Below are 26,265 nucleotides of genomic sequence, written 5' to 3' on the forward strand. Positions count from 1 at the left end.
TAAGTATATCTCCTATATGGAACAGCCTGCCTTTTAGCCTTAGCTACACTATACACTTATGCTGAGCTGTTTGCCTGTGAAATAATGGCTGGTTGAGAATTCTTACATTCCACTTACCTTACTGACACATTAGCACCATTAAAAAGACTTGTATGACAATTTTTATTGCTGTACTTATTCTGCTAACAATGATTACCACACTGACATTAGGTAAAAAATATTCTCTGCTTTAGATAATGTGGTCTCCTGTGTTGTGGATTTCACACTTTATGGACTTTCTCTTTCTGATGTTGTTTTCAGAAAGGAGTTAATTCTTTGTAAATTTGGCATTTGTTTTTCATCTTCTTGCACTTTGACAAATCTACAGGAAATCTGAGCTAGTGAGTATTTCTGTATAATATTTCAGGTCATAGAGCCACAGTGTAAGTTACTCAAACACATCATTTGCAATGCATGCCAATAAGAAAGAAGTGTGTCAAAAGTATAAACCATTGGAGCTGACAATATCAAAAGGCTGTTCAATTCTATTCTATGGTTTTATGGAATAAATAAAATGCCAGTCTAGATGTAATAATTATGATACTTAACTTCCTGAGAGGTATGCTTTTGGTTGATTGAATAACAAATTGGTGCTATTTTGCTTGTATTCAATAGGCTGTGAATACAGATTATAATGATGCAAAGAGGAGGAGGAAAAATAGCAGATTTAACAGAAAATAAACTTAGTAATGATTCACTTTAGTTTTATAGACTACCATAACCACTGTAGTAAGTAACAGGCTTTACACTCATTAGTTTTTGTCTAATTGCAACAGAAAAAGTGGTGAATGGCTAAAACTAGCCCAGCATTATAATAATTTAATGTCTGTTTCACCTAGGTGATCTGGTCTTAGTGATATTTATCTTTTGGGTAATACTTGTATATTCTAGGTAAATTAAATTTAATGGGTAAGGTGTACAGTTTGCAGCAAAAGTGTAATAAATTTGATGCTCTGTCACAAATATTCTTATAATATGAAAAGCTTTTGATGTTACTTAATGGCATGAGAGACCTTGAAAGTGTCTCTTTAAAATAAATTAATATTAAAGGGAAAAAGAATATTAGCAGAGCACTTTATTCACTCTATAGATTTTATAAATATTTTGAGAGTTATGAAGGAGTCTCCTTTCTTTTGACAATAAGAGATAATGTAGCTGTTCAGAAATTTACTGTATTAAACATTATAATGATGTAGATTTCAACCTTACACTTGAAAACAATAAAACAAAAGAAATCAGAAATACAGGTTATCAAATATTAAATACTAAAATTAAATGATACAAATTTTTCAACAATAATTGGATCCATATCAGCTTTGAGTTGGTGATTAAAAGGAAACAAGAGTGGGTGCTGAAGAATGGAAATTGAGATTATAAAAAACTGACATTGCACTTTGCTCCAGTGAATAAAATGGTAGACAATAATGGGTAAAAGTGTTTCTTTGATACTTTCCCATTGTCTCAGAAACAGTCCACTATTTCCCATCTTATTATGAATGTTGTGTGCATATTATGTCCAACATAGAAAAGTGGGGGCAAATCTACTCGATACTGAATGTTTTCTGCACAGTATTAACCTCCTATCACCCTTTTGCAACAGGCTTAGTATAATATACATGAGTTTGCCTACACACTTGCACACAATAAGTATTTGCATTATAACTTTTGATACAGCATTTGTATTTTCACAAAATTTGGTGGACATGTGAAAATAGTCTGTTTCATTACTAGTCTGAGTGCAAAGTGGTTTCATGTTATGATTTAAAAACACTATTTTTCATCCCTAAAATCTCAAATATTTGCATAATCTATAAAACCTCCTAAATACATTTCAAATGTTTGTTTTCAGTAAAACTTTATATTTTATGTTATTTTTATACTTTAACTGTATGAGCTCTCTCACTTAACCAACCTTGTATCCAAAAATTAAAAAATGAATAAAAATTATGCTTTTTTGTGCTAGAATGACTACATATTATAATACAAAAATACAAATATTTAGTCTAAGCATATTAAGTTTCATAATACTATATATGAATATATGTATTTATAATTTATTATATTGACCTTCCAGTCATTCCTACCGAAGATTACTTAATTTGCATTGACGAGGTGTACATGTGCTCATGTCACTTGTACTGTAATATAAAATTACCATTAGTCTTCCCTGTCTTGGCTGTGTTTTAGTGGAGTATTATTTTGTTATATACAGTCATATTTATTATATATTATATATATGTGTATATAGATTATTATTATTTAGAAATAAAATATTAAACTTATTTTTCTTAAAATATAGAACAATAAGTCAAGAAGTAAAGCAAGCAATTATCTCTTTTCACTACAACCTTTGTACTCAGTTGTTGCTGATCATAGGTTGCTGAGCCTTTAAAACAAAAAATGTTTTAGGTTTTATATATATATATATATACAGTTGAACAATGGAAATATGATAAGTGACTACATTGATATTATAGAATTCTACTGTAATTTATTAAGCTTACTAAGATTTACTTAGATTTTATAAAGTATGAATCTTCAAGCAGACTAAAGACACAATCTACCTTATTGAAATCTTGGATCAAAAGAACATGGAAACCTTTTAATAAATTAAAATGGTGGGGAAAAAACCATTTGGGGAACATTCTAAGCTGTTGATTGGTTACTCACATGTTGTATATTCAAGTAAGTGTATATAAGGTGCCATTTTAAGAAATGGAAAGAGTTGAACAGGTCCACCATGTTTGATTCAATGCATAAGCCATATCTAAGCAAAATAAAAAGATATAAGGTTCTTATTTTATAACCTGGCTTGTCAATATTAATAATTTGAGTTTCTTATTTATACAAAATTATGGCATTTATATTTTGACATCACAAACATCTAATTTTAAACATTGCTGCATTCGACATATAACATGACTCACTGAAATCTATATTTAGATGTGTCCTTTTAATATTTACTTTTAAATTAAGAAATTAACTAATATACAGTACTAATTTTGAATTATAATTTGCAGTTTGATTCCAAACTTATTGACATAAATTCATAAAATAGTAGTTTATGAAATTTTGAATGCAAGTCAACAAATTCAGTGACATGGCCTTTGACCTCTAATCCATTGTAAAAGAACAGTTAGTATAAGTAACTGTTCTGAGAACTAGGTATGTAACAAAATTGAAAATTTTATAATTAATTAAAAAGTCATTGCAGTTTTGTATGAATTTTGGAGATGCATGTATTAATGGTTATTTTACTGTATACTTTTTACAATACGAGGACATAATATATTAAATTTTACTGAAAATAATCTTGAGAAAAAATAACATGGTGATATTACAAGTAATGAGCAAGAAACAAGTAATTAAATGACATAATGTGTCTTTCCATATGAGTCTGAAACTAAACTTTTCATTGGGAGAGTTATATTTCTATAAATGTGGCTGTGAAATAGTTAATAACAAGTATTATATTTACTATAATAGATTAAAGCAGGATTATCCTGTACTAAACTATTATAAAACCAAATTGTAATTCAAGTAAAGTATCAATATCTATTGGCTGTGTTTAGGACTCCCCTCCAGGAGCTTAAAAATCAGTTACATCAACACCCATCCATTCTTCCAGGAGATTTTGATATCTCCACATCAACTGGAGAATTGATCCTTAATGTGTCTCCTGATCCCTCACCCCTACACAATTCAGACTCTTATGACTTGAATTCTGACCTAGAACAGAACTATGAATTTGATCAGGTTCCTATAGAAAAGGTGCTAGCAACAGGAAATGGAGATTACCAAGACACAACACCTGAGGTTAGTACTTATTTTTATGCTGTTAAGTTTTTCTGGCATAAATTGGGGAAAAAAATTAGCATGATGCCAGCATGCATACATACACACACACACACAAACACTTTAATAATTTGTCAGCTTGTCTTTGCTTTTATAAGCTGATTTATTTTGAATATTTGAGGGATATATATTCCATTTAATACATATAAAATCAACTTTCTTTTCTTTAAGCAAAATATTTTATTATGATTTAAGTTTTAATTGTAAATTGGGCAAGTTTATGCTAGAATTCAATCAGAGTCACATACAAAAGTTTTGGCACCCTAAACTCAATAATTCAAGAAAGCATGTGAAGTATCAGCACTTAGTGAACATTATTTTGTAATTAATGTTCACTAAGATACACAGTTTTGGTAGTTTAGAAAACAATATTTATGGGCATCTTTCAATAGAATTTCTTTAAACCTCAATAGAACTAATTAAAAAAATAATTAATTGAATGCAGACCATTGCATAGTAATTAAGTTGCAATATGAAGTCAATAACCAGAAAAAAAAGTAGGTGGTAGATTTTAGGAAGAGATCTTTTTGGCAAAAAAGGAGATTAGGGTCAAGACAAAGAGTTGGGTCGACACTAGACTACAGTAAAGAAAATGAACAGTATCAAAGAAATTTACCAAAAACCAAGTTCAGAAGAATGATTAAGAAGAGACGTATCAAATTAAACTGAAATGGTTGAAGTGTGCACATCCAAAGAAAAGTACATTCAAAGCAGGTAGGAAAATCATTCAAGTTGCTAAAAAAATCCAAGATGCCAAGAATGTAATGAAAGATCATGAATCATCTGGTGTAAGAGTGCATGAAAGAGCCTTATAAAGGCACTCGAACATGGGAGAACTGTATGCGTCTAGAGAACACTGCAAGCCACTTTTAAAGGAAATTCATAAAACAGTAAAATTTAACAAAATTCTTTGAACTGAAAACACAAAAGTAGAGCTTTTACTCCCCATAATGAACCAAAATATGTTTGAGAAAAAAGGGAAAATATTCATTGAACAACAACTTGTTGCTACAGTTAAGCATGGAATTTGCTTCATATGGTGATATTTTAGCAACTGAGGAGTGGAAGACAAAGTACAGTGGTATCATCTACTTTTCAGCTGACTGACACAAAGTTTATCTTTCAACATGACATTGACCTAAAGCATATAGATAACTGAACTCTTGTATCATTAAAGAAGTGAAAAAACATTCTTCAATGATTTTCACAATCTCTTTGGATTGACCTGTAAAAGCTGTAGCTAAGCATTGGATAAAAAAAAACAAAAAAACTGCACAGGTGACAAAGATATCAAAAATTTAATTTTTTATAATTTTATTTTAAGAGGATGTATTTTAACAGCATTTTATGTCCAATCTGAATGAGCTAAAGGAACTTTCCAAAATAAAATGGGATCAGATTTCTCTAAGATGTGTAATGCACTGGTTAATGTAATAAAGGCAAGAGAAGGATATGTGAAATACTAAAGCAAGGATGCTGATAGTTGTGTCTCAGACAAGTACCTTAGTGAAATAAGATTAATAACTCATAGTTGTTAAATTTCTAATCAGTGTTTATTGCATTTTTGTTATATTAAAAGTGATTAAAGTTCACTGGCTGCTTACCTTTACACTGTTACTCTTACTTGTTCTATAACAAATGTAGGGTGCCAATACTTTTGTCTGGAGCTGTATATATGCATTATTTTTGACACAATTACCAAGTATTTTCCACTTCTAGAATTCACTGTTTAATATGTTTCTTTCTACTTGATGTCAGAAACCAAACCTTTATTTAATGGAGATTAGCAGATTATTAGGAGATTGACCACCTGTTGAGATTGAGGAATAACCTTTGTATTTTAACTTTATTTCTTTTGATAGAAAAACCAAGAATTGTGGCTTATTTTAGTTTACTTTACCAGAAGAAGCTCATTAGGTCATAAATTATTCTTTTATTTTTGCTGAATTAGTCTATATGTATGAAGCACAAAAAATATTTGTCTGTCTGTTATCTAAGTACTATTAGGTCACTGGACAAAACATAATCGAACTTCTCAGGTGGCTGTTTGGAACAAGTGGCATGTTACTGGGGGCTTACAACCTTTTCACAACAGAAAATACCCCTACTACCATTACTTTGGCCACTACCTCTTCCTACAAAGTCACCCTGTCCAGTGTATACCATATTTTAAGTATATACATACTGAGTTCTTAACCCTTAAAAAGCAGGAATGTTGTAGGTAGCAGCATCAGTTGATGATGGCTACCATTTAAGGGTTAAAACTTAAACAAAACTTTGGTGAGGTAGTAAAAGAATATTGTAATTATATATTATAAATAAATTGTGTGAAAGCTAGGATTTGTGTGGTATTTATAATAGTATCCCCCCACACATTTTTTTAAGTTTATAACCAGGACAAAAATGGCTACCTTAGCTTGCATTATAATGTATTTTAATGTAGGAAAATAATAAATTTGGACTTACATTTATATTTGTAAACAAAACTTTTTCAATATTTTAATACAGCTGGATCAACAACAGTTGGTTCCTCCTGATTACACACTGTCTTCCATTGCAACAGACAGCTACGCAGAAGAGTTTCAGAAAACTATTTCTCAAGGTGCTCAAGGTAGAGAAGTTCTCACTATCCAGCTATATAAACCTGAAGGCAGTAGTCTGGGTTTCAGTGTTGTGGGGTTGCGTAGTGAACAAAGAAAAGAATTAGGTATTTTTATTCAAGAGATCCAGAACACAGGAATTGCTGGAAGGTATGAAAGTGATTACTGGTTTCTGTTTTATCAATGGTTATATTTGACTTTCCAAAATCAGATTCATTACTCTTTTTGATTAGGAAATACATTGTAATATTATTACATGTGTCTGAATCTAAACTTTTGAAGGCACTATCATATAGTTTCTAGTTTTTTCCCTACTAACAAATTTTGGACTGTTATGAGTAATAACATTATTTTTCTCTGCAGTTAAACCTCTTGATACAAAAAGATAAAAGTGCAATGTGTCATGACTGTTAAAAAGAGTTACATTCACAATATAATCAAACTATTTTATTATTAATGTTTAAAAATCAACATGGCATCAAACAGTGAATCAATCAAAGTTTAATGCTATATAAGTTCTAATTTCAAAAAGAACTATTTGAATAAACTCTTGATCTACTCTTTTTTGTGTAACATGGCATTTGTTTACTCAAGCTTTCCCATTTTATATTTTCTCATGACTCCCTTTATAATATCTTTTTTAATGTAAAATATTCATCATTCACTAAAGCATGGCGTTATTTTGTCATCTTTGTTTAGGGAGGTATAAACCAGAAGGTTAAACCCACTTGCAATGCTTCCCTACTTCATCCACTCTTTCACAAATTGCCAATAATTCTCTCTTGTGTTTGTTATTGTATCATTACAAAGTGACACAAAGACAGTTTTAAATCACTGAATGAAATGTATTGCTACCTTGTTTTTGATAAAGGTTTTTAGTTAGTTTGCTTACAGATTGAAAGTTGTTATTACCAAGCTCAGATCAAATTGATAAGGAAATTTCTTTCCAGGCTAGTTAAATTATAATAATTATTGGGCATTGTTTTTCTTTTTTGTGTATGCTATTATTTTGTGTTCTGTAGTGCATATTTGAAATTCATAGAAGTTATTTGATGTACTAATACTGTCATTTCAAAAATAAAAATAGTCTTAAGTTTAATCTTTGTCAGCAGTTGAGGAACATGCTAATGCTATAGAAGAAAAGCCTCTGTTCACCATCCCAGTGAATGAAAACTGGGTGTGGTGAGGCTCCTTAGATTCATTAGTAAAATGTGGAGAGCAGTGTGCATTGGGGAGTCTTGAGGAATAGTGCTCTGGGAAACAGTACAACAGGTGAACCAAGTTCTCTAAATTGTTAAAAGCTAATCCACCCCAATTTATTCAATCTGATGATCGTCAGGGACAGGTCAAATCCTTTTTAGCTTTACTTGTTATTTTTCATGAGTGGTAGTCCGTGATGATAGGTTAATACCATCTAGTCTTGTAGGAACTTGTACGGTCTTATGGAACACCTCAGTTATACAAAGCATGTTGCAATCAGTAGTAAGAATAATCAGATTGGTTGTGGAAGTGGAGTGAGAAAAGCACATCTGTCTGGGGAATATTTGTTACAAAATGGGATCAAGCAAAAGTAAGATGTAAGAACTCTGGAAAATAAAGAGATAAGAGTGCGACCAAAAGTACTCCTCTTCCTTATAATCCAGCAGATGTTACATACAACCATAAGGTAGAGAAAAACACCTAGAAGAAACTCTCTAAACATATGAGGAACATGAGAGAAAAGCCTTTGGAGAAGTCTGAATAACAGCCTATGAACAAAGTATTCCACTGGATAAGTGAAATGGCCAGTAAAAAACAAGAGTACTGAATCTGATGAGATGTAACTTAGAAGATACTTAACTTGTAAAGACCCAAATATGCAAAATAGATCTTTAGGAATCCACCTTTAAGGAAATGGAAATCAAAGGAAACTAAAGGATCTCAGTGAATACATAGTTAAAATGATTACCACAAAAGAAGATAAAGTGGGTCACAACACTTCCACACCTGACAGGCTAAAACAGATTATCAGATGACAGTTGATTGCAGTGGTGCAAAATATATGATAAAAGAATTGCAGAGATGGATGTATCAGGATATAGCAGGATCTAAGTGAAGAAAGTTTAACAAACATGTAAACAACTATTACTTATGATATGAACATGTCATCAGCCAAAAAAATTCACATCTAGCAGGAGGTGGAAAACCAAGGCAAAACAACAGACAAAAGAGGGTACAAAGTCTATATATCCTGTAACATACAAACAGTTAATTTCCCAGCCTGAACCAGAAATGTTAGAATGGAGGAGAAACTAAATAGTCCCCCCACTCTGGAAACAAGGGAAAAGTGTGTATTTCATAGCAAAGCTACATCGGGTTATCTGCTGTGTCCATTATACTTGTATTTTTGAGATAAAGATCAAACTGTGAATGTCATATTATATTGTTGTAGAGTTATAAACAGTATACCATTTACTTTCAGGAATTGCTGGTGTGCTAAAGCATAAAATAAATACCTCATATATAATATTTTAAATTGTTAAAATATTGTTTAAGTCAAATTGTGTTTAGTGTATGTGTATATATATATGTATAGTGGCTAAAAATTATCAGCCCCTGTGTTACACCATCACTTCTGAACTATATATAGTTGAAAAAGTAACAGCAGATCATTTAACTTATTGTTTTACTCGTGAACACCAACTTTTTAACTTTAATGGCACTTTGGATCCATGTACTTGAAATAATTCATTTGTTCACATCTTATCACATCAACAACAAAGTTGTTCAGTAAGCTTTATTATCATGCAGTGATGAAAGCAACCTCAATACTTGAGTAGTGAGTTTCAAATACACATGATATAGAACAAAGATTTTAAACTTATTTTGTATTTTGTGGATATGAAACCAATATGATAATGTTATACAAATATTATATTTGGTAATATCTGTTTTTTATGTCTACAGAAATTACTGTTATTTCTTCAGCTTTTATGTTGAATAGTATTTCCACTTTCACATTACCACATAAATAAATTTTGACCTTTCCTTGTTTATTTTTTTCTTTTGTGAATATACTAAGCTATCATATTAAATATATATTCATAATTTTACTAACATATTTCTTTGTCAGGTACTGACTATGAGAGTTTTTACATTGCAGTATAATGTTTTTTTTTGTAATAATGGCTAATCTAATCCATTTTAGTTGGCACTCAGCACACAGTTGTCAAGTCTTTCAAATGACTGTGTTAAAATGTATTTTCAATTACTGAAGTACAGAAATGTTATTTAACTTTGTTTTTAGTAAGATTTATATACTATTCATAACCTTTCATATTATGTTGAGAAATAAAAATGTTCCCAAGATTTACAGTTTCTGGCTCATTTATAATTTATATTTTTCTGCTGTAATGCTGAAAAATTAGGATAGAAAGGTATGTTTTAATATTTTTTATATTTATGGAGAATTTTGAATTTATAAGCATTATCTTAAGCATTAGCATAACGTGAGTCAAACTCACCTGGTACCTGTTCCTCTATACTTGACCTATTTGGTGTTTTTTAATTTGTAAATTTCTCTTGCTTGTGCCTGTGGTTATCTTATGATTGATCCATTATAAATTTGTGACAAGATGAATTGATAAATCAACTATAATCTCTCTCTCTCTTTTTTTTTTTTTTTGTATGGGTTAAATCCTTATATCCAAAGAGTTGCTGCAAATGGTATTTTGGTTTAAAAATATGCCTTTACTCTATACACAAATACATATTGTGAAGTAAGGAATGTAGATGTTTAACCATGTATAGTAAAATTATTAAATTTACATAATAACTTAATTGTTTAATAAGTTTTATTTTTTTCAGATAGTTAAAGGTTAGTATTTACCAAATATATATATATCTGTTTGGGAAAAAAACAGTCTTGCATAATGATCTCTTGATGTTATCAAACTTTTTTTTTGTACAAAAATTCGTAATTATGTAAGAATTTATAAGCATGATGAATTATGATATTAATTAAGTTTTTTTAAAAATGATGTGTAGTTTGTGAAGTTAAGAATACAAATCATTAAATGTCTTTTTATGGTACACTTTACAGGCAAAGTAATCATCACACTTATTAACCACTATATCTAAACATTCAAGTTTATGATTTTGGTGATGTTCAGTAGTGAATTTGAATACTGGTATACTTATTGTTTTGATACTCCAATGGTGAATGAACACAATCAGCATTATTTATCTATGTATCATTAGTAATATAATGATCTTTAAATTCAGTGAGCATTCCTTCAGGATTGTTTTTCAAAGAAGAAACTAATTCAGAGCTCAAATCTACACCTTCAATCAGATTTTCAAGATTACTATTGAGTAAAATTCACGTATTTCAGAAATACAGATTTTGAAATATATAATCTATTGAATTATTAATAAAATAATAGTTCTGCACAACAAATTTTACTGTCCAACTATATATCTTGTATTTCATTAGAGAATTTAAGACTCTTCCTCCAAATGAGTGTATTCACTATTAGTATGGCCATTCAGAAAACCAACTGAAAAAAGTCTGTAAATATGTGATTCAAGTCCATATATTTGGAACCATAGGTTTCAGTCAGTATCCTTTTATATGTATTATATAAAGACAATAAAGCCCTGGACATTTTATTGGTGATCTAATTTCTCAGTATTGTACCAGAATTAGTAAATTATTTTTCTTTGAGTTCAATACACATGTTCATAATTTAGTTTTTAAGATATTGATATAATCTTGATCACATTTGGTAAGTTTAATTGAATAACTAAAAAATTTACCAACTTAAGCATTTTTTACCCAAAATAATAATCATTTTAGTAACAAAAATATTATTATATCTACAAAGGTTTTTAAAAATGTAAACACTTTGACTTGTATTTAGAAACTAATAATCCAAGGTAAAATTATTGAAAGAAACTAAAGCTATTCCACACACATTTGAGTTTAATATTATTAAAGATCTCTCCTGTTAGGTTGTTTAAACATTAATTGTAAAATCTGCTGGATTTTAAAAAGTAAACTTAAGTTTACTGTTCACTAGGTGTACTGAAATTTAAAGCAAGAGCTAGATTTTCCTTTCTGTTTCACTCAACACAGTTTGAATAATTAAACATTACAGCATTTGGGTGTTCTACAAATGGAGTAATAGCTTGATATTTTCTTAATCTAATTAAGTGACTTATTTTATTGTACAAGAATCTAAGTATAATGTTTGCATAGACTGATTTTTTGGAAACCTCAGATAAATAATTTTTTTTTCCTATTATGAAGAAGAGCTCACTTATCTCTTTCTTATTGAAACTAATCAAGACTTAGAAAAACTACTGTTGTATAATATAACTGTGGAAAGGAAAATACATTTCAAGCAGCTCTTTGTTGTTTCTTTCATTTTAAGTCCAAGAAAATACTGTTGCAGTGATAAAAAGTTTAAATTAAATTTTTTTTTTCTGGGAAATATTATTTTTTGTTATTGCTTTTCTTCTGATGTTTATTTGTAAAAATAAGTTTTAAAAAATTCATGGAGAATTCTGAAAGAAATATAAGTCAGAATTTTTAATATTCCCATAGACTTCAAAACCTTGTGAACCATTATTTGAGTCTGTTAAACATTCCTGTTTGCTGTGTGTGTGTGTAGTTCAGTGGCTAAGATTAAACCCATAATTTGTAATACTTATGTGCAGGTTTTAAAATTATACGTTTTGAAGACTTTTATGCAAGATATTGCTTGTTTTGTCGGAAAGATAATAGGCATAAGAAATGTTTTAGTACACATATTTTTTTGTTAGTGGTACAAATAGTATTTTATCAGAAAAGCCTCCTTAATAACTGAATATAAATAAATTAATCTATGAAAATTAGTGGAATTACATGTGCATTAGTAAATATATTATCTTATTTTGAGATATATCAATACCTCTTATTCATTGAAACTATACATGTCAGTTTGAGAGGTGTCAATCTTTCAATAATTAAGTTGTTCAGGGCATGTATGCTGTTACTAAAACAATATGCATTGAAGTTATGAATATATCTATTTGAATTGTCAAGTAGATCAGTAAATTTTGAGTTGTACAGTATTCCCATCTGCCTTTTTGTGTACTTTATCTTGTTAAGTTTAGAGTCATTTACACTTAAGCTGTAATGCACTTTGATTAAATTTGGCAAAATTATATTCACTTGTAAGTTGTATATGTAGATCAGATTTGATGAACTAAAAGGTGCCTTCTCAATCGTGTCAGAACCATTTTTTTGTGATTTGTGTTACACAAGGACAGTGCAAGTGTATTACAGCTGGAAGAGGTACATTTGTTGCAGTATCAAAACTTTGTAGTCCACATGATCTAAGTTTTGTAGTTTTAAAACCATATGTCTTTGAATCTGTAAAATCATTTATGGAAATATATGGTTTTGACATGAAAGTGATAATGTGGTAAAGGGCACTGTGTATGAACATTGTTTTTATAGCAACTTTTATTACAAAAATATTTGTAATTGTTGGTTAAGAAGATTTCTGTCTTTACTGCTAATATTCTTTTATTTAGGTAAAGACCCAACATGATTTACTAGTTTGTTTGTTGTTTTTTTAAACCAGAGATGGACGTCTGCAAGTGGGAGATCAGATCCTGGCCATTGATGGTCAGCCTTTGGACAGCAATATTTCACATCAGCAAGCCATATGTATTTTGCAACAAGCCCGAGGATTAGTAGAGCTTGTTATTGCACGTGGGGGAATCCCAGAAAGTGATCAACTTAAAGAGGTGACACTTGAACGATCACCTTCAGGTGTAAGTGACAGCTCCAAAGGCTCTGACATGGTGGTAGGTGTAAGTTTATCTCCTTAATTACTCTTTTGTTACTGTGTTTAGGTTGGAATGTTCTGTTAACAGTACACATTATTTTTAGTCTTATTTAATTAACAGCCTTTGATGATTATTATGAGTTTCATACATGGTAGAACATTAGCAGTATAAGTTTAGTATGTAAACTCTATCTATTTTATTATTTATATATTTGAAAAGTAATCTTTTGGGGGTGTGAAACTAACCAAAACATTTAACCCTGGTGTTAAATGCTTCTAAAAATCACTTATGGAGTGTAAAAATTTAAAAGGATGTGCCTTCTTAGCATGAACAATATCATGACATTCTGGCCAGTATAGAGGGGAGTGTACTTTAAATGTAAATCAAGATTTTAGAGTTCCCATTTTGAATTTATGGTTTTGAGGCCACGAATCAATGAAAATGCAGGATTTTTTTTGCTTATATTGTCTATTAACTTCTCGATCATTTGGTTTATTTTTTGCTAAGTTTCCAAGCAAAATATTGCCTGGCCAGGTTTTGAATACACACTGAGCATTTTAAGAAAGGTAATGCCATTTACAGGCTAGTGCTGTGTTGAATAACTTATCCTGGTCAATAATGATTACTGAAATAAGATATGTGTGTGAGTCTATAATATAGGTAAGTAGCAGTTTATGCATGTCATTTTACAAACTAGCTAAATCTTTGTATATGTTTACATGCATACCTATACCTAGAGCTAGGCATAAATTAGTAACAGTAAAATGATGCAGATTGCCATTTGCCAATCAGAAGGTCGGAATTTAGAAATTACAAATACAGTTAAAAGATCTAAGCTATGTGATGCTTTTGTTTAGTACAATAATAGTATGTCTTCCTCTTATCATATACTTCTTTTGGGTTATGTACAGTTCAAGCACTAGACTTAGCCCTTGATCTAAAATGAATCATATGGTATCCACATACAGTTTTGACTTGATATTTGTGTTCTTGACTGCTTACAGTCAAATTTAGATTTATCAATGCCTAGGCTTTAAACATGGGATAGCATTTGTCCAACACAGAGAAGTCCCTTGACAAAATAATAGAGAGAACAAAGTGAAGGAAAGGGAGGAAATAAAGTAACAGCAGTGCATAGAAAAGTCACAGTGGTTGTAATAGATATGAACTTTCATATAAAAGTCACAGTGGTTGTAATAGATATGAACTTTCTTTAACACACACTTCTCTTCACATTATAGCTTTATTTCAATGAAAGTTTCTCTTCTCTGCCCATCTAAGCATTGGTATGAATCTTACCTCACTTGCTCCAGCCTTTATACCCCACTGTATTGTCTACTATCTTTGATTCTAGTAATGCCCCTGTTTTATGCTTCCTTTTATTACTCCCTGCTTATTTTTCTTGATGACAGAACATTACTATGGCAGATTTAAATGCTTGCTGCAGAATTTCTCTTCAATGTTGAATTACTTTAGCTATACCCATGTCTTAGATAATTCTTTTTGTTTAGACCTGTCATTTTGGGTCTTGCATTTTTGTCTGTTTTCTTTATTCTGCAGACCAAAACAAAAATAATATTGGATCCTTTGGATATGAATTTGCACAATCATTTGTCTGACACTGATTCTCTTAGTGCTCCTACATCAAGAGTTACTGAGCATCAAAAGTACCAATCCTTCATATGCAGAGAGTTGAATTTGCAGACTGATGTTTCAGCTCAAATTAAGCTTGTTGGGGACAGACTATTTTGGACTCTATTTTTCTAGTACATGTTTTTGCTTAGACAGCTAATCACAACCTTTGGATGAATATTCTGCCTCATGCACAGTTTTTTTTGTTGTTGCAACTAGTACATCAAGTCTGTAGTACCTAATCACAACCTTTGGATGAATATTCTGCCTCATGCACAGTTTTTTTTGTTGTTGCAACTAGTACATCAAGTTTGTAGTACCTTGGGTATTTCTCTTGTAGCTTATGACTTCTTTATTGGTGGAATATCATATTGGCTCATTACCTGGTTTTTAAGTGCTACCGTACTTTATATTCCCCATTTACTGGATAAGGATGTCTCGACTTTTCATTGCTTGGAGAACCCAAATTATATTAACTATTTCTTGAGTAAGGCTATCAGATTTTGCTTTCTCCTTGGACTCTTGGGTGGTTTATTGCTGGGATTTTTTTTAAAAGACATGTCGTTTTCCTAGGAGTTTGATTTCCTTCTTTAGCCTTTAGCCTGTATAGATTTCAAAGAAGCTCCTTTCTCAGACATTTTATTTTTGCTGGTTTTCCAGATTCAAAGGAACCTCAAGAGGTTGTCAACCACCTTTACTCTTCCCTTTTGACACTAACTTCTTACTCTTTTCTGATCTTCATATGGACAGTTTTCTGCATTTCTTATTTTTTGTAATATCAAAGAAGTTGGATGATTGGTGACATGTTCTCAACCTTTCGTGTTGTAATCGTTATGTCCATTTTGTACATAAGAAAGATTTTGGTTTTGTGCTTTACCATTCAGCATAACATCTGTCCCATAATTCTTTTGATAGATTATCAGATTTCTTTCGTGTTGTCTTCAGTTACATTCAGTATTCATATTCAGTATTATATGTATGACTGATTTTTTTCATGTTTTTACTGCCACCTAGCAGATCTTTTTCATAGTTGAGCTCTTTTACATGAAGCTGCAAGAGCTGGATTTCTTACCCAAACAGAGAGATTTGTTCTTATTCCTGCTTAGGGGTGTTTTTCGATTCCCAACTCCATCATATCTAGACATCTCCTCTACACATACAGGCAGTTGGACAAGCCATTCTTATGATACTGTTGTCTCCTTCTTTACCATTGTAGGTAGTTCTATATCTTTTGGTAGTGTATTCATCCTTGGAATCACTTATTCCTTTTGGTCTAACCCACAGGCATATCTTTAAGTGGTCATTATGGGACAAATGAAACATTTACATGGATTCATTGGATTGTCTTGTGACCCTATCAACTTCTAGGCCTGACTGATCTAGACTGGTGGTTGGACAGGAACAACATGACAGTAGGTGTTCCTTTCCTGCTTCCACATCTAAAGAAACATCTTTTCATGGATGCTTCTCTCCAGGGTGGGGCACTTTTACAGGGGATATGGAATTTAAGGGCTTTCCAGGCAGAAGAGGAATCTTCTCTGCACATTGAATTTTTAGAGCTTCTAGCAGTTCAATGAGTTATGTTGGCTGGTTCAGCTTTAGTTTCTGCTCTTTCAATACCTTCAGGACTGCCAATCTCTTCTGCTTCCTCTCTGGCCATATGTCTTATGTCAGTCTCATTGGACATTTCTCATCCAGTGATCACCATTCTCCAGCTTCACAATTTGCCTTTGTATGGTGTGTGGCACAATGTCAGGGATTAACCTACTATGTAGCATCTTAATTAATGTGTTCCATTTGGCATTTTTCATTGGATGTTTATCATCAGGAAAAGGTTTACCTAGTTATTTGACCAAAATTTAGCATGTTTGTCCATTTATCTGTATGAGTCAGCACCTTGTGTTTTTCTGGAACAAGTAAAGTATTTGAGTCCATGGTTTTGCCTTCCTTCTGAATTATTTTCTGGCTATCTGTCTTCATCATCTTTTCCTGGTTCCTAATTGGTATTTGCAGTGATTCACCATACCTTATCTTGTCCAACACTTGCACCTTTGGCATCATGTTTCCTACATAACCTTTCTCTTATGACTTATTTTCTTCTATAATTGGCTATTGGACTTCAAAGTTTGGATGTGTTTGCAATTCATGATCAAAGGACTCTATCATTCTTCTTATATTTTGGTATATGCTGGTAAGTCTTTTCTACCCAAAACTTAGATACTAGAAAAGGACATGAGGCTTTTTTTTCTTTCTATACATGTCTCATCTATTTCTCATTTCTTGTAACCACTCAAATTTGGATAGTCTTTTTTTTTTTTGCCTGTTCAGGCTCTCCAATGTAATGTTGCCTGCATTAAATGGTTTCAGAGCTTACATCACTGTTTGTTTCTCTATTGGGATCCTAAAGTGTTGCATGACTTATCACCTGTGACATTGATAATTTGGGTTTGTCAGTTGGTTTGCATTGCTTACTTTAGGTTATTCACTTCTGTGGATTTCACCTCATTAAGCCTGACATATATCATTGTTCCTAGTGGGTAGGTTGTGGCACTTACTGTAGGAGAGTGTACAGGGTGGCTTTTTGTCATCCTTCTTAGATTTATATTTTATCATTCACATGATTTTACAGTTACTTCCTCACAGGATTTTGGCTACCCTCATGGATATTTTTCATACCCCAGCTAATTTGACAGAGAGGAAAGTGACTTGTTTCTTTTTTTTTTATGGAACCTTTTCTTCATTTTAATTTGGATTGTTTTCAGTATTGGGTGTTGTGTGGTTAGCTTTACATCTTTTCAAGTCTTCACTAACTATTAGTCAGCCAATAAAATGTTTTCCTGGTAGCAGTGAGCTATGTTAAAGTGGGGTGTTCTGTAAGACGACCACCCTGTGTGCTTTCTGTGTGGTATACAATTATATACACTTCTGGTCCACCACTCATGGACTATCATAAATAAACTTAAGGGGATCTTGCCCATCATTTTTGACCCCTAAACTGAATAAATCAGGGTTGGTTTTCTTTTAAAAATATGGCATGTGGTTCACCTATTGCACTGTCTTGGGAGCATCATTCCTCGGGACTTCCCAACGTGAGTATATCCCTATTTCTTGTAGTGGAATGTGGGAATCCTTGCCATTCCTAATTTTTAGTTACTGGAGAGGTGGACAGATGCTCGTTCCTTCTGAGTGATGCTGGAAATCATTATTGGGTACCAGTAATACCAAATTAATAAATAAGACAAAATCAAAAGAAGGCCTCATGCTCTAGACAATATGCCTTGGATTTTGATTTGAGTCTACAGATATATAATTCCAATGACAAGACATGAGACTTCATTTGCCTGGTTATGTTCTGAACAAATTCACAATCTTGTCACAATGTTAGAGTTTTTCCTCTGTGGCCAGTAGATTAAAACCATCCAGGAATTAGCTGGCTAATAATAAACCTATTCCAGAAATAGTATAGACCTTACTAGTGTACTATTACAATATCTCATTTTCACACACCTTTTTTCTATGTAGATGCTTTCTCTGTGGATTGTGGTGTGTTTTGAAAGTCTACATTTTCCTCTGCCAAAAATGTACTTTCAATGATACTTACCTCTTTTTACAACATCCTACCCCAACACTCCACAAAATGGCTGGTTTTGGATCTGCTAATTTGGACTATCTTGAAAAGTGAATAGGAAGTAATAATAGGGACACATTTATGTAGGTGGAGAGAATCACAAGATTTGACTTGCTTTGGGCGATATAGTGGGATATAAATGCTGGAGCAAGTAAGGTAAGATTTATACCAATGCTTAGATGGGAAGGAAACAGGAACTTTCATTGGGATGAAGCTATGAGAAGAGGTAAATATTATTGGAATATTATTTGGGGTTTGAACATTTTGATACAAAACATCCAGTTTTGTTACCTAAATATTTTGATGACTACATGAGTGGTGAGGTAATTTTGTGCTCTCCTTTTAACTGGTTGGATAGTTAGACATTGAATGTGGTGTATTAAAACCACTACTTCAGCTGAACTTGAAAATATTCATTAAATTTGGTTTCTGATAACAAATATAAGAAAATATGTATAGTAATTGCTCATTCAATGCTGTAACTATTGTAGTTAAGGCAAAAGTGACTGTATGTTGACAAAAACTTTGTGCAGTTATAATCAAAGATGTATATATATTTGTATATACATGACATTGAAAGACACATAGGTTCAAGAATGATAGAGATGAAGTAAAATCCATATAATCTCAGAGATTTCGAAAGGTCCGCCTACGTGTATGTATATGTATTAATGTAATACAGAAAAACTAAACACTTGAACATTATAGTTTCCCATAAGCATAGAGGTCAAGGTAAAATACACTGAAACAAAGTAAAATTCAGTTTGCACCTCATATTTAAAGTTTAGTTTACTGTAGTATAATTTGCAGACCAGGAAAACAAAACAACAAACATGAATAGTTATTCTATATGTGTGAACATAAGTCTTCTAGATTCCATTTATAGCCTTCATACTATATTTATTAAAATAATTTAATATATTTAGTAAATAAAGGTTAATTTATTGTTTTGTTATTGTTCTCAGCTGGAACTGTTTTATTTTCTGGGAGGAGAGGTGTATTGTAGCCATTTCAACATATAATTCTAAAACTGATAAGTGTGAAAATTGCTTGATACACTTGGTTGAAAATATAAGTTTTTTTCACAGTAGTATTTTAAAAACATTAAGGTAGTTCAAATAATCTTAGTATTTTAGAATTAAGTATTAAATTAGTGAATTATACAGCTTGTGTACTTTGAATGGAGTTTATATGTAAATATTCTTTGTCATATTTCTTAAAATACAAAAATTAATAACATTTGTTTATAATTCATTAGTCAAATTTTAAATTTAAGCATATTACCTAACCCATGTGCATCAGTACTAGTGTGAAGTTCAAATGGAGAAAGTACACTAGAAAAAAATGTTAATGTGTATGTGAATTAACAGATTAAAAAGTCTGTAGTTAATGAATTGTGAAAGATAAGAATTTTTTAAAGTTTATTATAGTTGTCTTTGACAGAAACATCTGTTGAAATATATAAACTTAATCATGAGATTTATGATAATATATATGCCTGTATACCTGTGTTTTACCATTGTAAACTTAGTTGTTGTCAATAGCACAGTTTATTTAACTGTAAGGTAATATTTTAAGAGGTACTGTAACAGAATTGTAAAATCATAACATGATAAAATTATAATTTGCTGTGTCAAGTTTTAACAATCAATAATATTTGTAAGTACTTTGTGAGGATAGAATTTGGATTTGAAGAGCTCAAACATGTTGCTTGAACTTTTTTAGGATTATACTCCATATTTTTTAATAAAACTAAGATTACCTCTTTTCTAAGCTTTCAAATGTTTTCAGTTAAACACAGAATGGGCTCAGGTGGAATCTATCAATTTGGTGAATGATGGGTCAGGTCTAGGATTTGGAATTGTTGGGGGTCGCAACACAGGTGTTGTTGTGAAGACCATTCTTCCTGGAGGCGTAGCTGATCGGGTTGGTGGCTTCCTTCCTTTATGGTTTCATTATATTTCACTGAATGAGCCATTACATTTTTAATAAATTGGAATTTTACATAATTGTTTGTTTTTAGTTTTAGTCAGTTGTATGACCAGATGCATGCACATAAGATACATAAACATTCAAAAGGAATATAATTTAATTTAATGTAGAAATAACTTTCTCACCATTTTAGCTTTTCCAAATGGAGGGGTGTTACTGATGTAGTCTAACTTTATTTATGTCTCCTAAAATTGGAAATACATAACTGAATTGTATGAAACTTGTTACAGGCTTGTTAAATAGTATCTTGTTTGGCATTAAACAAATTATAGTTTTTAATTTAGTGTTCCCATATTATTTTTAGATGTGAATTTTCTGAAAGTTTATTTTTAAAAACTGTTTTGGAAAAAAAATAAAATACTTCCTTTTGTTTTAAATTTCAATTTTTTTATTGTTGGTCAAAAAGTTTTGTTTGGTATATCCAGTCAGTTCAACTTGACTGACATTCATCAACATATTTCTACTGGTACTTTATTTTACTGATTGCTTAAAAAGATGGAAAAGATTTATTAGTGATCTATAGTCTCAACTTTCAAAAGTTGTCAGCATTATCTCTCTGTTAGGCTAATTATTGTGGTTTTTACTAACAACATTCTTAGTTGAGAATAATATATATATATAGTTTATTTTAAATAAATGGTGATTTTGTTTGCATTGTTTGAATATGATAAGCCCAACAATTATATTCAATGAATAAGGTTCTAAATCATTAGAAACTTTGTAATTGCCTACAGTACTTGCTAAACCTAACTAAACTTATTTTATGCTTTGTTATAAAATAGAATTTTTGTATATTCTAAACAGTTGTAATAAAACATATAAAAACATTACTTTATCACTGTTTTATTCCTAAGTCTTCTAAATTTTCCATTAAATTCCTTTGTTCAACCTCAAGGAGTTCCAGCTAGTCAGTATCTTAAGAAACTATAAATTACTTCTCAAATCACTTTATTTAGTTTATACTGATTCAAGTAAGTTTATCTACTTTATCCTATAATATTTAAATGTTGCATCTAGCTATTTTCAAACATTATTTTCAATACTAATTGCTCAAACCATGTCTTGTGACATCGTAAAAGGATAGCAAAAAATGGTAGTAGTAATAATAAAACCATTAACAGAAAAGAAAAATAATGTTAGAAATAAGACATGAATAATTATGTTCTCAAGGGTGTACCACACTTGATGGATGTTCTTTGGACACTTTTGAAGGATACCCCCCCTCCCACACACACACACACCTTTCTTTCCACCTATTCACTGTGGGATTCTAGCTATACATGTGAGAGGAGGTAATGTACCATATGAAAAATTATTATTTTCCTTTATTAAAAATATATTTCTAATAGGTGCTTGCCTCCTTTCACACTTTCCAATCTTCCTCCCTATTAAAAACTGGTACTCTTTTTCCTGCCTTATTTTGAAGTGATAGTTTAGTAGAATTAAATAGAGGAAATCATATGCATTAAGGGGGTGCCAAACTTCTATTGGTGGGGTACTGTAACATGATGATTTACATACAAGATGCAGTTGAACCACATTGATTGTGTGTTATGTGGGAGATCAAAACTTGTGTTATGCAAACAAATATTTGCATGTAGAAGGCTACACTGAACAAGAACAGCTATAAATGTGAGAAAAATAAAAACATACCTATCAGAAACATATTTTAACTATAGGAAAATAATGTCTTGATTCAATAAAAATGAAATACATTTTGTTTAAAAACTGGCCATTTTTATTGCTATACACATTTGTAAAAAATGTGGGAGACAAGTCATAAGAAATGTTTGTGTGTGTATATATGTATCTATTGTATCTGCTGAGAATAAGATTAAATATCTCACAACTGACTAACAGAATCAATACAACAGAGATTGATGCTATTAACTACATTAAACTTAACAACATACAGCTTTAATCAAGAATCATTGCCTGATCAATTAATTTAGTGCATATTAAACACCAATATTGAACAGTGAAGATCAGTTTAATATTTTTTGTTCTTCCATAGTTATCTAAGTATTTTGAACAGAAATCTAATTTCTTTTGAAATATTGTGTTAGTATAATTAATAAATAAAGGCATATTTAAAAGTCATATCTTAACTAAACACTCCTTATTTCAAGAACTAACTCTATGTAGTTGTGATTAAGGGTTTCATTTTAAAATGACTATAAAATTTATTCCATAATTTTTTTACTGTTTACAGTTTGTTTTTTTTCTTCTTTGACAAGGTAGGACAAAAAATACCAATGTTCAATAAGAGAGAATGAATTTAAAAATACTAATTATCTTTAAGAGATTTATTTCTTAATATTAATTGCTGCATTGAAGGGTTTTAGTTTGTAAAAGAACTAACAAGTAGTTCTTTGTAGATCATTTATTAAACTTTTATTGCAGGATAAAAGACTTCAGAGTGGTGATCATATCCTTCAAATTGGAGATGTTAATCTTAGAGGGATGAGGTCAGAACAAGTAGCTTCAGTGTTAAGACAGGCTGGCAGTAGAGTTCGATTGATTGTTGCTCGACCTGTAGACTTGTCATTTGTTGACTACAAAACACTCAGCCAAAGTGCTCCCATTGTCCCGACTCACATCCTCTCTGATCCTGATGAAGTAGACCACCAGTTGGCACTCTTTCAACAAAATCAGAAAGGCTATATGGAAGACATACCCTATGATGAGGATGATTTTGCTCCAAATGGAACTATATACTTAGATAGAGCTTTGGCTCAACCAGAAAAAGATATAAGCTATTTAGTAAGTACATACTAATTCAGCAAGTGGAGGACAAGTTAACTTTTTACTGTTATACTTGTGTATTTCATTACTCTTTGGTACATATCAAGCTTGACAGGTTAATCATTTTCATAAAATACAAGCATTCACAAATAAATTAAAACAGTAACAGCAAGAAATCACACTAATTTTATATTACATTTGATAGTTTTCAGACTGACTTAAGTAATATCTTACATATCCCTGTGTAAAAGAGTTTTGTGAATTTATTGATCCAGAACAGAAATGTAATTTCTAATATGTTGAGGTACTGTGTTGCATATTATCAGGCAAGCTTTATTTCAGTATAGATAATGATGATAGTTATTTCTCACTCTTGATGTAATTCGACAGAAAAAAAAGATAAATAAGCACTCTCTAGTTGACAGAGAGGGATTATTATCAATTATATTCACCATAAGACAATAGTTTTAGGTTTTGTATTTTATAATACATGTTTTTTGAAGATTGTAAAATATTATTTCAACCACATTATGTCTGCTATAACCATTGCTTATGATGCATTTTGTTCAGTGCCAGAGCTCATCAGTCTGGCTGGAATACAAAAAAAACAACAACATTGAAGTGGTTGGAATGTTATTTATATAAGCCACATATTAGAATAACTTTTAGTATGCTGGGAGCACCTCTTGCTAGTGTATCATTATTATGAACAGTTATTTCTGCTATTGCATTTGGATGTAAGATTATGTTCTAATTTATAATAATTACATTTAGGTTAAATTATAACAAGAAAACTTAGGACTGTTAAAAGTAAAGAAAATCACCAATTGGAAAGTGTAATGTAATTTATCATTTAATTAATAAAACTAAGGATAAAAACAAAATTGCTTATTAGTTTACTTTAGAAGGAAAACATGAAGGACATACTGTTTGAATGAGAAAATATTAAATTTTAACTTTGTTATGTGTGAAGTGCATAAAAGGAATTAAAGCAGCTTAGAAAATATTAAATTTTAACTTGATTATGTGCCAAGTGTATAAAAGGAATTAAAGCAGCTTACATTCATATACATATTTGTGCAGTTATTAAATTAATACATCTGTTACAGGTAGTTTGTTTGATATATAGACTGTATTTTTGATAAATGTTTCCTGTCTTTTGGTGTGGATTATTCGTTCAGTCATTCATCACATCAGCATGAATTCAAAAAAAAATAGTTTCAAAATGTTAATAAAAAGCAAGAGAAGTCTGTAAAAATATATTCACAGTGTTATAGAATGTTGAGAAGCTTTATATTATTAACTGTAAAATTAGAAATTACAGAGCATTTGAGATCTCATGCATATTGAAATATATTGGCTATTTCTACAAATTTATAGTTCACCTGTTATAAGTCTGCTTTTATCTCTTGTATGGATTATCAAAAAGTAATAATATGAATTGCTTATTACTGTTTAAAAACAAAGCAGGTGTATTTCAAATCCTTTGAATGACACTTAAGAGAGTTTATATCATTATTCACTGGAAAATGTAGCTAACCACATCTATAAAAAGAAACATATTTTTAAAATATTAAATATTATCAAATTTATACTTTTATTTGAATTTATATTCCATTAGTGTTATGTTGCAAATTGTCAGGAATTGTGATGCATGTTTTGGCACATTTCAAATAAACAAGTATAAAAAAACCAGGTGAAAAAATCATTGCTATAGCAGGTTGTTTTAGCAGTAGCCAAAATTGTTTGACTGCAAGTTTGGCAAATAACTGAAAACATCATTAGTGGGGTAAATTCTATAAACTGCAAGTGTTGATTGAGATGAACATGTGGAATATGTACATATAAGTTGTTTATTTATTTCTAAACATTTTTATTAACTTGTTAACTGTTTTCTTTGTGGTACAGGACCAACAAGAAAGAGAAGAGAAAACTCAATCAGCTAGAGAGGAACTTGAAGATGAAGATATGGATAATCTTCCAGAAATGGAAACTTTTGAAGTGGAATTAACAAAAGATCAACAAGGACTAGGAGTAACTATTGCAGGCTATGTGTGTGAAAAAGGTATACACCTTTATGCCACTATGGTTGTATATACACTTTTGATGACTAAGATATACATTAAATAGACTACCTCTTATAAATAAAAATTGGTTGTTAACCCTGTATATCTTACAAGACTTTTTAACCAACTTGAAACCATGAATGTATACATACTATAACTCTGAAAACACTTAATGAATCTTTATAACACAAGATATCAGATTTTTTTAATTCAGTATTTGCAGTATTTACTGAAGATTTGTCTAAATATATGGAGTGAGTGTTCTGACTGGTACACAAGTAAGGTGATTTTCATGTTGAGGTTAAAAATACATTTATTCATCTTTCAGTTTCCAAATGTCATTTATGTGATGTCCAAAAACTCCTAAATGAATATCAAACTTTTTTTTTTCTCCAATAAGACTATATTTTATATGTTATATGTGAATTTGGTCAATTTGGCCAGGCACTACAAAGATATTGTAAATTTAAATTACTCTTTATGTCTTCATAGAATGACTGCAGATTGTAATAGAAAACTACAGTTGTTTATCCTAAATAGCTTAAAGGTCATAGCACTTTAATCTGTTTATACTTAATTTGATTGCACTTTGAATTGGGTATAGCTAATAATATTGCCATATAAACAGTAAGTTATTGCTTTGAATTACCTAATGCATAAGCTACTCACAAATATACCTTTAATTAATATTTTTTATTATCTAACCTAATAAGTTCTTATTTTTTATATTTCAATCACCTTAATAACAGTAAAAACAAGAAATTTTTGGTTTCTTGTTTTTTTGCTGTTAGCTAGCTAAGGAAATTTAAGCAAGCGTTTTTTTTTACAATGATGGTATTAGTATATTAAATAATTTTTATTTCTTTGAAGAATGCACATAAGAACATAG

General features: G+C 30.7%; 1 protein-coding gene across 5 annotated transcripts in view; it reads left to right on the plus strand.

The window, feature by feature from the left end:
* Positions 1-3,617: 3,617 nt before the first annotated feature.
* The window catches only part of LOC143249311 (multiple PDZ domain protein-like), a 182,131-nt gene continuing 159,483 nt past the window's right edge, over positions 3,618-26,265 (plus strand). For 4 of the 5 annotated variants that reach the window (XR_013027714.1, XM_076498929.1, XM_076498932.1 and 1 more), the window contains exons 1-6: positions 3,618-3,855; positions 6,403-6,644; positions 13,106-13,337; positions 20,365-20,499; positions 22,969-23,328; positions 25,219-25,375. Coding sequence is in view for 4 of the 5 variants with exons in the window: in XM_076498929.1 (XP_076355044.1) it covers positions 13,326-13,337; positions 20,365-20,499; positions 22,969-23,328; positions 25,219-25,375 (664 nt within the window). In the remaining variant the exon portion in view is untranslated. The remainder of the gene's footprint in view (positions 3,856-6,402; positions 6,645-13,105; positions 13,338-20,364; positions 20,500-22,968; positions 23,329-25,218; positions 25,376-26,265) is intronic. The other variant, XM_076498930.1, reaches the window with a different exon arrangement.

Source organism: Tachypleus tridentatus, chromosome 4 (genome assembly GCF_004210375.1).
Source record: "Tachypleus tridentatus isolate NWPU-2018 chromosome 4, ASM421037v1, whole genome shotgun sequence".
NCBI lineage: Eukaryota > Metazoa > Arthropoda > Merostomata > Xiphosura > Limulidae > Tachypleus > Tachypleus tridentatus.